This window comes from Telopea speciosissima, chromosome 8, assembly GCF_018873765.1.
Source record: "Telopea speciosissima isolate NSW1024214 ecotype Mountain lineage chromosome 8, Tspe_v1, whole genome shotgun sequence".
NCBI lineage: Eukaryota > Viridiplantae > Streptophyta > Magnoliopsida > Proteales > Proteaceae > Telopea > Telopea speciosissima.
This window is the reverse complement of record NC_057923.1, coordinates 18,667,292-18,679,301: the sequence shown is the minus strand read 5'-3', so window position 1 is coordinate 18,679,301 and position 12,010 is coordinate 18,667,292. Positions and strand designations below refer to the sequence as shown.

The 12,010-nt window shown below is 38.2% G+C and overlaps 1 protein-coding gene across 1 annotated transcript in view; it reads left to right on the top strand.

Moving 5' to 3' along the window:
- The first annotated feature begins 3,800 nt into the window (after window positions 1-3,800).
- The window catches only part of LOC122670668 (DExH-box ATP-dependent RNA helicase DExH14), a 178,437-nt gene continuing 170,227 nt past the window's right edge, over window positions 3,801-12,010 (top strand). Inside the window, exons 1-9 of the mRNA XM_043867628.1 lie at window positions 3,801-3,965; window positions 4,081-4,142; window positions 4,238-4,406; window positions 4,586-5,021; window positions 5,183-5,248; window positions 5,683-5,787; window positions 5,891-6,184; window positions 6,864-6,980; window positions 7,077-7,136. Coding sequence (XP_043723563.1) covers window positions 3,859-3,965; window positions 4,081-4,142; window positions 4,238-4,406; window positions 4,586-5,021; window positions 5,183-5,248; window positions 5,683-5,787; window positions 5,891-6,184; window positions 6,864-6,980; window positions 7,077-7,136 — 1,416 coding nt within the window. The 5' untranslated portion in view covers window positions 3,801-3,858. The remainder of the gene's footprint in view (window positions 3,966-4,080; window positions 4,143-4,237; window positions 4,407-4,585; window positions 5,022-5,182; window positions 5,249-5,682; window positions 5,788-5,890; window positions 6,185-6,863; window positions 6,981-7,076; window positions 7,137-12,010) is intronic.

The following is a 12,010-nucleotide window of genomic DNA, read 5'->3' as shown; positions in this document are numbered from 1 at the left end:
AATTACTTTAGCGATATTCAAAGCTTTACATATTCGGCAGTCGTAGGATGAAATCCGATGAAAACTAATCGCGAGAAGCATGACACTGTAGATGAATCGATGAAGATAACAAGGGGTTGGTGATTTATCCCTCCACATCTCCGCTTCTATCACAGAGGTGGACAAAGAAGAAGAATATAGTCAAAGAGAGGGTGGAATTCAATCTATCACAGAGGTGGAGAAAGAAGGAGAATGAAATTTGTAAATGAAGCAACTGAATGAATGAATTCAGTTTCTGTTTCTCCTAAAAGGCAAATAGAGAAAAATTTTATTGACTGAAAAATTACAGAAAAAAGTTGCTTACACATTTAAATATAGAAAAGGGGGTCAAACTCTAGGTTTTGCATGGAAGAACATAATATCCTCAAGTAAATACTGAGACATGAAGGCCACATTAGCTTTCACAGCTAGAAGGCATGTTTTTATTTGTTGTCCTCACCATCGCACCATCCATCAAACAAAATAATTTTTTTGAATGAAAATATGACAAGCAAAAAACTATTCTGAATTGGCACTAATTATAGTGATCCTTAAATGTAAGTTCTAAATTTGGCAAACATGCACGTGCATATGCACATGTGACCATGTTCATATGCTGGGGGAGAAAGAAATACGAGGGAAGAAAATTGTGGAGAAAGAGAGTTTAGAAGCTTTCTCAAACATAGAAAGATTTCCAAAAAAAAAAAAACCATAGGAATTATGCAAAAAAAAAAATAAAAATAACACAATGAGAAGAACAAAACACTTAATAACATCACAACAAAAGCATAGCAATATATATTGAGAATAAAATTATAAAGAGAACCATTAAAAACTTTAAATAAAATAAGAGAATGTAGTATTGAATCTTTAAAGAACCACAAGATAAAGTCTAAAAAATAACTTAAACAGTAATTAAATATCTCAACATTCTTTACTTATTTACCATGGGATAACATACATTTTAAGTTTACGTATCTTTTTATGTTAAGTAAATATCACAAAAGTGAGAGTTTCAATGCATTTTCAATCTGATAGATTAAAGCACAAATCACTTAAGTAATGGGTCCAATTCACCAACCTGTTTGTTTGCAGAATTGCAAAATTCCATATGCATTTTCACGCCAGCAAAGCTTCCTCAGCACAACCTCTGAAACACCACACACAAACATTTAAAACAACCACATTTGATATTCTAAAATCAAGCATGACTCTAAAGATATTCACAAACTCTCTAATCTGTTTGCAAATTGAACATACCCACAACGTTTTTCCCATCGGTATTTTCACATGAACTAACTCCCCAAATTGGGCAAAAACTTGTCTCAGATGGTCCTCTGTAACATTGGAATCCAAACCACCAACAAATATCTGCACTAAATTGATGTGTCACAATCATATGGCATTAAGACCTGTATGTTCCAAAATCAGAATAAAGTACCCACAGTTCTATTATTGGGAGCATTCTCGTTCTGAGTTCCTTGAGCAGTACTCTGGTAAGAAGCTCCAAATAACAAATGCATGTGAAAAGAAGGAAATATAAAAAGATAATTGAGAACAAATAGGAAACGCGGAAAAGGTAATGGATAACAAATAGGAAATGTTTTGAATAGACAACTTGACTTGAGTTTTGTATCATTTTGACCATTTGATTTACTTCTAGTAAATTTCTCCTAAATCTGGGTTTTATTCTCTGTATTTTGGTCTTGTTCTTGGTACTGTTTAGATCATTCAAATACGTATTACATTGAAGTGTTAGGTTGGTTTGAGATCCTTAACCTCAGTTATCATGAAAGTGAACCCAAATGGAAAGAAACCAAGCTCTTTCCTCTAGGAAATTCATTAGATAAGACGAGTAATCAGTCATTCCACCATAAATATAAGGAGAAAAAAAAAAGAAAACAACATATTGATTCTTCCTGTCATCTTTTACTAATGAGTCGTTTTCTTTTTTATTGGGGGGAGTCGGTTGGGAAGGTGGGCAAGTGACACTTGTAGAGCAGAGCATCACATTGATAAGGAATCAAGGTATTGAAAGAAAAATTAAACCTTTCAAGAATTCCTAAGAAAATCCATCCAACCTGAAAACTGCAAAGAAACCACTCTTATAATGAACTAACCACACAAACCCTAGCCTCGCATCTGTTATTCTTTTCCAAATACATTTAGAATAAAAAAATAAAAAAACCCAAAAGACTACTTTCCCAGATGTGTTATCTATAAACTGTAATGGGTGAAAAGACCCACGGCTACAGAGAAAAACAATAGCACATTAAGCTTCCCTCGTACCTTTAATGGCATGAACAATATGAAAGATTAGAGTCTTTTGAGTTTCTTTTCTTTATAATTTGATTCTTATTTTCACTCTCCTGCTCAACATACTGAAAGATAGGCTGGAGGGAAAGAAGAGAGGTAAAGCGGTAAAGGAAGTATTTCCGGCGAAAACAGATAGTTGCAGAGAGATGGTGGAGCTCACCTGTGGGTTCCCCACCTCCGTTCACTTTTGAGCCTTTCGGGTCAATTGTCAGAGATGAAAGAAATGAAATAAAGCTTTCTTTTAGATTTTAAAGCAAATGATATTCCTTAAACTCCTTAGAGTGCATCGGATGAGAGAATACAATAGAGTTTTCTGTTAAATTTTAATGCAAGCGGTATTTTGCCAGTGCCGTTGCCCATGCTCGTTAAACTCGTGCGAGGATGCAAACGGAAATGCTAAGCATCAGCCCACGATTTTCTTCTCAAGAGATTAACAAGTCTGGGGAGAGCGAGAGCTATGGAAACGCGGCGGTGGTGATGGTAATCGGCAAAGGGAGAGAGCCGGAAAGGCATGAGAGGGAATTGAGAGGGTGAGCAAGAGAAGAAGAGAATAATTAGGGGGAGGGAGAATCGTGTGAGATATTAATGGGATTAAGATTTTCCTTTTTTTTTTTTTGGGTGGAAATGGGATTAAGATTTTCCACAATAGAGAAATAAGAGAGAGAATCTGTAAAATAAAAGACTCTGTTTGCATTCTCTAGCAAAATTAAAGATAGATTGGAAAAATTTTAGGATTTTTTTTAGATAAGAAAACTAAATAAGATTGAGGCAAGGAAGATGGGGAGTAATGAGGAATCAAGAGAGAATCCATATCATAAAAATCATAAAAATATTTGAGAGAGGAAAAAGGAAAGTGGAAAAGAAAGAGAGATAATAAAGGGACGTGAGATAAATAATTAAGGGAATTACAAATTTTATAGAGTATTTAAGTATTAAAAGAATACAAAGGGGGCCAATAATTTTAAAGAAACAAAAAGAAAGGATAGGAAATAAATAAGAAAGAAATGATATTTTAGATTATACACTTTATTGTATTTGGTAATAATGTATATATTTTTTTTGGGTAAACATTTTATAATTGGGTAGGTTTTTTTTTGGGAGTGTGGCCTAAGCTAGCGCTCCCATGTGTCTATCTCTCTCCTCCTCAAAACAAGGGGTAAATGTGTCTTGAAGAGAAAGACTCATGGGAGTGCTGAAGTAGACCACAGTCCCTAGGGTCCATATGTAAAATCTAACTACGTTGTATCTCATAGAAGTACTTGTGCTTTATTTTAATGGCCTAGATTTAACAATCATAATTTGACGGACTCAAAAAACTGACCGAAGGAATTCTCCCTTCACCCTCAGTGCTACGTCGGTCTTAATTCTTAAAACTATACATAATCCCCTTCGCCAAGAAAACATTGTCCGAGGGGGTTTCTAACACTAGCTTCGAGTTATGTTATTTGGTTGCCTTCAAATCCCGTGTTCACTGCGAAAACAATCTCAGCTTCTCAGGTTTAAGCATAGGAAATAAGAGAAACAATGCTGATTCAGTTGCCTCGTTTGACGAATTCTTTGAGGCATCCCTACGATGTCGATCAGGCCTATCTGCAACGCAGAATCATTCTCCAAAATCAGAAACCTCACAAGTAGTTATTCAGTTCTAATCATGCTAATTTCTTGCCTTCCCTTTCAATTCTATTTTTATTTTGTTTCAAACGATCACCTGCACTTGAATTGATTCTATTATGTTTTGTGCTTTAGACCTGGAAACTCGCTCGATGATTCAGAACTCGCGAAGAAGATAGTTCGTCGATGGGGAGAAGGTATCGACATTCTGACAGTTTTACTTATTTTGCACTTACTACGTTCTGCCCCGTCGTATGAAACTTAATATATTAGTTTGATTGTTGTGGTGCAGCCTCTAATGAAGTGCGCCAAGCATACAAACAATTTATTGGTGCGGTTTTGGAGTTGATTGATGGAGAAGTGGTCTCAGAAGAATTTCGAGAATTGGCGAGTACCGCTTATGTTCTCTTCAGCAATCCAGGAGAAGATTGGGATGATATTAGTAGGATTACCGTGAAGAAGTAAGCACTTACTTGCTGTTTCAATTGTTCGGTTTTGTCAGATAGAGAAACAATCATTTATGGAGTTTGTTTTGATCATTTTGATAGCTATGTATGCAACCTGAAATTGTATGTGGAGTGTTGCATGAAGTTGTAACCTGTTGAGATTTCAAATTGTAATAATTGCCATTAATTTTCAGGGAAGAATTGCAGCAACTTCTTGGATACACTGTTTCAGATATTAATATACGGAACGTTGCTACAATGACTCAAAGGCTTTCTGCTTTGCAGCCTTGTGAACAAGAGATTGAAAGGGAAATGGATAAAAATTTGATCGAATTTGGCTCTGACCTTGTTTTCAATGCACCAGCTCGGTTTCTGGTTGATGTACCTTCGGAGAATGGGGAGTTGCTAGATTACGAACTTCCTTCTACTTCTAGTTCAGTTCCTGAGGAATGGCATGATAACAATGAATCTACATATCCTCATTCTCGAGTTGATAGGGGAACTATGAATTTAAGATGGTTAAGGGACGCATGTGAGCATATAGTAAGGGGATATTCTTCACAGCTTTCTGTTGATGAACTTGCAATGGCGCTTTGCCGGGTGCTTGATTCAGACAAGCCTGGTGATGAGGTACTGTTGAAAGTGTTGATATGCATCTATTCATATCTATCCGCGTGCATATCTATCTAATCCAGAATATATTTGCATTTTGTGTATCAATTTAGGGCTCATAAATTCTCACTGCTTACTAAAGCTGCTTTTTCTTCCTTCTTTCTTTTCTCTTTTCTAAGATAGCTGGCGACTTATTGGACCTTGTTGGGGATAGTGCCTTTGAAACAGTTCAAGATCTCCTGTTGGTAAGGATCATGGAGAATTCTATACTTTTCATGTAATTCTCGTATTCTTATTTTTAATTTTTATTTGTTTTGTTCATGATCTTTCCCAGCTGAGCTATCCAAAAAAGAAAAAAATAGAAAGTTCCCTTCACGGCGTCACCAGCTAATTGCTATGTACTCTAACGGTGTTAAACTTTTGATCTTATTTTAGCTGAAATGTTAGAAGTCTTTGGTGGTTTAAAGATTACGGCGTTCTCATTCTCATTCCCTTGTTCCGTTCTAAACCATTAATTGCCATAAAACCAGTGAATCGGAATTAATGGTTTTACCATTGAGGCTATTCTTGTTTTAGTTGTCTGAAGTGATTTGTTGCTATTGTACTTCAAACTTCTCATGCACTTTAAGGAATGTGTTTTTCTTGTTTCTGAAATTATATTTTTTTATTGTTTTTGCAGCATCGAAAGGAACTTGTTGATGCCATCCATCATGGGTTGCTTATGCAAAAATCTGAGAAGTCAACCTCAAATCTTCAACCCCGGATGCCTAGCTATGGGACTCAGGTTAATGGATTTTACATTTATTGATTATTCTTGTTAACATATCAGCTCTTTTCATCTGTAAGTTCAATTAGACCATCGTGAGATCACTCATCACCATGTCTAGGTCACAATTCAAACTGAATCCGAGAAGCAAATTGATAAGCTTCGGCGCAAAGAGGAAAAACGGCATAGGCGTGGGTCAGAACATGGGACTGAGAATGACTTATCTGTGGGAGATTTTTCTTCTTTACTCAAAGCAAGTGAGAAAAAAAGTCCTTTTGATGATTTGGTTGGAAGTGGTGAATCCTTGTCAGTTACTTCTCTTCCTGAGGGAACTGTGAGGAAGCACTGTAAGGGGTATCTGGAAGTCCGTATTCCTCCTACACCAACAGCACCAATGAAACCTGGGGAGAAACTGGTAACTTCTATTTGCTGTGCAAAGTTATTGTTTGGTTCTAATAAGTAGTCTGCTAGTTTCTCTGCCTGTAGATTGCTGCCTTTTGTTGGGGTAGACAAATATATGGATTAATGCTTGTTGGTTACTCTATTTTATGAATGAGAAATAGGGGTGTGATAATGACCTATCAGTTCATTACTTGCAGGCAATAGAGTTGTTGGATTACCTCTTAGACACTTGGAGTTTCACAATTGCCTATTGCGTATATTTATATACTTTTATACCAAGTACAATGTTAGCAATTTTTTGGTTTTCTTTGTTACTATCTTGTTCTTCAAGGTAGGGATGGCTAACAGGCAGGTTTAAAACATTTACAGCCGACCCTGACCCGATTCATTGCTCTCTTTGAACCTCCAAGCTTCTTTGGCCCTCTCTTCTCTAGTTGTGAGATGATCCCTGCAGAAGCCCGTTCTGACTTTGATTGACATTCAGTTATACAACCTAAAATATTAGAATAATGTTATTTCCTTTTTAACATTATCTCTGATGCATCCAAATTTCGTTCTCTTTTAGATGGTTACTTTTAGTTGTTAAAGTTAAAAGCACAGTAACCATTTTGCTATGGTAAATTCTGGTGTAACTTGATTGGTAAAGCTTGAATATCTCTAATTGTAGTTTCTGCTGTGCTTTTGGTTGTTAGATTGAGATAAAAGAGTTAGATGACTTTGCTCAGGCTGCTTTCCATGGTTACAAATCTCTGAACCGGGTTCAGAGCCGGATATTCCAAGCAACTTATCACACTAATGAGAATATACTGGTCAGCTTCTTACTTTTGATGATATTTATATAAAAGGTAGGCAATATGACCTTGCTTTTGCATTTTCTCTGGTGCGCTTATTGAATGTTTTTACAGGTTTGTGCTCCAACGGGAGCTGGCAAGACAAATATAGCTATGATTGCCATTCTGCATGAGGTATGCATTTGGTGGGCGTACTCTCTACTCCTTTGTGATGAACCTCTTTCCTCTCCCTCTTTAATTTAAATGAAATTAATTCCATCTCATATATCATATTAAAGTTTTATTTCCTTGATACACATTCCTAAACACACATTGCACTTCATATGTTGTTTAACAGCTTCTTATCTTATGTGTGAAAATGTAACTGGAAATGTGATTTATCTATTTTGTCTGTATGAATGTACCAGTTTCTGCTTATTTTCTTTTTTGGAATTATCAACCTTTTGAAGACAATGATTTACAGTACTTATAGCTGCATTCTGTCGATGGTAAACCTTACCATTTGTACTATCCATGGGTGCACAGTACGTTCTTTGATACCAGCATCTTAAATGTTGCATTTAATTTTACTAGGATCCTTTGAATTTACCATTTCGTACTAAAAAGGATTTATAAGCATGGTATGTTAAGCTGAAAATCCGCGAAATCTGGAAAATATTTCAGTTTCGCAAAAGCTCGAAATGAAATCCAATACAACAACAACAACAAAAACAAACTCAGCCTTATCCCAACTGAATGGGGTCGGCTACATGGATCCAAACACAGCAAGGAAAACTGAGTTCGAGAGAGAGAGAGAGGAATCTTATGATTGGCCCGAAATATCTAAAATAGTCACTTTGTGGTATCTCTTTATCCTCAATTCCCGCCATTTTCCAAGGTTGACCTCCAAAGCTCTAACTTAGAGTTAATCCCTTCTTTTGTCTCATCCACCAAAACGATATCATCAGCAAAGAGCATACACCACGGGATCTCATCTTAAATGTTCTTCGTTAGATCGTACATGATAAGCACGAATAGATATGGGCTTAAGGCTGATCCCTGGTGTAGCCCAATCGTAATTTGGAATTCCCTTCCCTGACCTCCCACAGATCTCACAGTAGTCACCATGCCCTCTTACATATCTTTAATAACATCCACATATTTGCTAGAAACTCCTCTCCTTACTAGCACATAAGTCAATAAAGACCATATGGAGATCCTTCTTGCTTTCTCTATATCTTTCCATGAGCCTCCTCAATAAGTAGACAGCTTCAGTCATTGATCTACCTGCCATAAAGCCAAATTGGTTCACCGAGATATGAGTCTCTCTTCTTAAACGAGTTTCAATAACTGTTAAAAAGTTATTTATCCACCCGTGTCCCCCTTTGGATAGTCCGCCGTATTAGAGCTCTTGTATGATATACATATTGTTTTCTCCCTTTCCTACAAGGTTGGCCTTTTAGAGGAAGCAGTTTCTACATGGCATCAGAGCAGGTTTTAAATTAGGGTCCCCTACCTTCTAATTTCTGCTTCTTCTCTCTCTCTCCTCTTCTCTTCTCTCTTTTCTTCTTTTGTTTTCTATTCTCCAATAGGGCAGCACTGATGAGGTGATCCATAGATCCAGCTGCTGCCCTTTCTCACCTCATTCCATGGTTAAATAATTCTGTTCGATATCTACAACACCCTGGCTACGATATTTGAAGCTTCACATATTTGGATTGATTCCACCTCAAGTATAAGGAACCAATCTCCCTTATTGAAGATCAAGAACTGTAGCAGGCTCCTTTGTTGAATAAGTTCCTGTTTCAGATCTGCCTTGAAAACCTCTTAGATCGATTTCTCAAAAAACAGGGTTTTTTTAAAACCCTGACAAATATCGATCTAGGAGCTGCTGTCCTCTGTTGGTGCTGATATTTGGAGGATTGCTTAGGCCCTTCTAGACCCACACTCGAGCCAAGTTTCAGCTCAATCCAGTGTTTTTTTTTGAAGGCTTCTCTCCCTACATCGATCTCACCACAAGCAGGGTTTTTGTCAAAACCCTGAAAAAATCGATCTCAGGGATTTGAGTCTCTGTTGCTGCTGATTTTTGGAGACACTTATTATTATCATACCAAAGGTCCCTCCACCAATTTCTGGCCATTCTCTTGAAGTATTTGTTGGGGTTCTCTTCACAACAGCCCCACTCTGCGATTTGGGTTTCTCTGCTGCACTTATGGGTGACTCTGAAGTCTCTATTGGTACTTCTACTGATAATGGGTACAGTAGGAATGACACCTGTGATCTTCTTCCTAATCCTATCAAACTGGATGTGAGCAATTACCTGATATGGTCTCGCTCTGCCTACTTTGCCATTGTTGGCCGTGGGCTTACTGGCCATATTGATGGCACTACTGTCATGCCAACTGAAGCTGGCCCTTTGCTGACCAGGTGGATCTCCAATAATGGTATTCTCATGTCTTATCTGATTGGCTCCATGCAATTGGACCTTGTGGGTGGATTTCTTCTTCTTGATAATGCTGCTCAGATATGGTCTCCTTGCAAGGAAACATATGGACAGCTTGGCAATGATGCCCAGGTATATGAATTCCGGAAGAAGGTCCTTCATACCACTCAAGGGGAATTGACTGTCTCCAAGTACTATGCTACTCTTCGCAGCCTTTGGCAACAGTTGGACCATTTTTCTAATTACTGTCCTTCTACTCCTAGTGATATTGCCTCTTACAAGAAGCATGTTGATAAGATACGGGTCTATGACTTCTTGGCTGGATTAAATGTGGATTATGATCGGATTAGAGTTCAAATGTTGGGCCACTCTCCTTTTCCCATACTTGAACAATCCTATGCTTTGGTCTCCTCTGAAGAGAACCGTAGGGCTGCCATGCTCCATCCTCCACCTACTGAGAGATCTGCTATCCAGACTGCTTTCACGGCTATTCCTCTGACTGTTGGTTCCTCCCCTTTTGGTGATGGTTCTACCAAGGGCATTGTCACTTGTGAGCATTGTAATAAGCCCTACCACACCAATGACAAATGTTGGAAACTTCATGGGAAACCAGTTGACTTTAAAGCCAAACGGGCTGCCAAGAAGAAATCAAACAAGAAGGCCAATCACTCTGAGTCTGTTGCTGCAACCCCTACTACTGACACTGGCCTATCTCAGGAGGATCTACAGGCATTCCTACATGTGCTCAAGTCTTCCGCTGCTGCTGTCCTGTACTACATCAGCTACTGCCAATTCACCTTCTCCTTCAGGTTCAAACTTTGCTTGGTCACGTATTTCATTTGCTGGTCACTGTGTATTTGTAGCTTCCCATCCTTGGATCATTGATTCTGGAGCTACAGATCACATGACTGGGTCCTCTAGTTTATTATATTGTTATTCTCCCACTTCTGGGAAAGACAAAGTCAAAGTAGCTGATGGTTCCCTTTCTTCCATCTCTGGAAAATGAATCATCAACTGCACTTCCTCTCTTTCTTTGTCTTCTATTATGCATATTCCTAATTTTACTACTAACCTTCTTTCGATTAGTAATATTACTCGTGATCTTAACTGTAAAGTAACCTTTTTTCCTTCACATTGTGTTGTTCAGGATCTGACCTCTGGGAAGACGATTGAATTAGGTAAAGTGCATGATGGCTTGTATCTAATTGATGACGGTCGTCTCACTCCACCCCCATTACCATCTCCACATCAGAACTCCTTGGTCTCTTCTGAATTTACCAGTGGCACTCTAGATTAGGTCATCCTCCATTAGGGATTTTAGCATCTTTATTTTTTATTTTGGTCACAAAATGTGATAAGACCGATTTTTTTTGTGAGGCTTGTGTTCTGGCCAAATAGACAATTTCAGCTTATTCCATTTCAAATAAAAGGAATTCTTCACCTTTTCAATTGGTACATTCTGAGGTTTGGGGTCCTAGTCGTAAGACTTCCCTTTCCGATCATCGTTGGCCTGTTTCTTTTATCGATTGTCATTCTAGACACACATGGGTTTATCTTATGCACACCAAAAGTCAAGTTTTTTTCTTGTTTTCAACATTTTCATAAAATGGTTCAAACTCAGTTCTAGACTACTCTCAAGGTTTTGAGAAGTGATAATAGCATTGAGTATCGGGAAACTCAATTTCAAAAATATTTTGCTAATCATGGAATTATTCACCAGACTAGTTGTGTTGATACCTCCGCCCAAAATGGTGTGGCTGAAAGGAAGAACCTACACTTGTTGGAAATGGCCAGGCCGTTGATGTTTTCGCACCATGTTCCCTCCCAATATTGGGGGGATGCTGTTCTCACTGCAACCTATCTCATTAATCGGTTGCCTTCCCGTGTTCTTGACTCCCGCAATCCGGCTGACGTTTTACCATGGTACTAAATCTCGTTTCGTTTCGGTGTTTCGGTTTGACCGAAATTTTCGAGATACCGAAATTTCGTCGAAATATGGTATTTTTATGTGGGTGTAAAATGCCAAAAATGACCGAGATTTCCAAAATTTTCGAAACAAATGACCGAAATTACCGAGATTTCCGAAATGAGATGATCAAATTTCCAAAATATTCGAAATTTGCATTTTTTCATATCGGACTTGCGTTTTGTTTCGGACAGATCGAGATACTTGAAATATTCGATATCTCGACCTAAATTTCGCGAGTTTTAGTACTATGCATTTTACATGGGAGTTCCACCTTTGTGGTTCCTTCCAAGGTGTTTGGTTGTGTGTGCTATGCCAGGGATACGAAATCTCCTGTCAAACATGACTCTCGTGGGTTGCGGTGTATCTTTTTGGGTTACTCTCCCACCCAGAAAGGTTATAAGTGTTACCACCCCTCTTCCTGTCGTACTCTGGTCAATATGGATGTTATTTTTCATGAGAGTCTTCCCTATTATAAATCCCCACATCTTCAGGGGGAGAGTTCTAGTTCTAGTGAAGATGTGTCTGTGTTTCCTCCCCTTGAAGTTTCTCATATAGCTGCTGCCCCATCTCCTATGGCTGCTGCACCATCTTCTTTGGTTGATGCCCCCTCATCTGAAGGGGTTCCTTTACAGGGGGAGCTTGTAGGAAATAATGGTG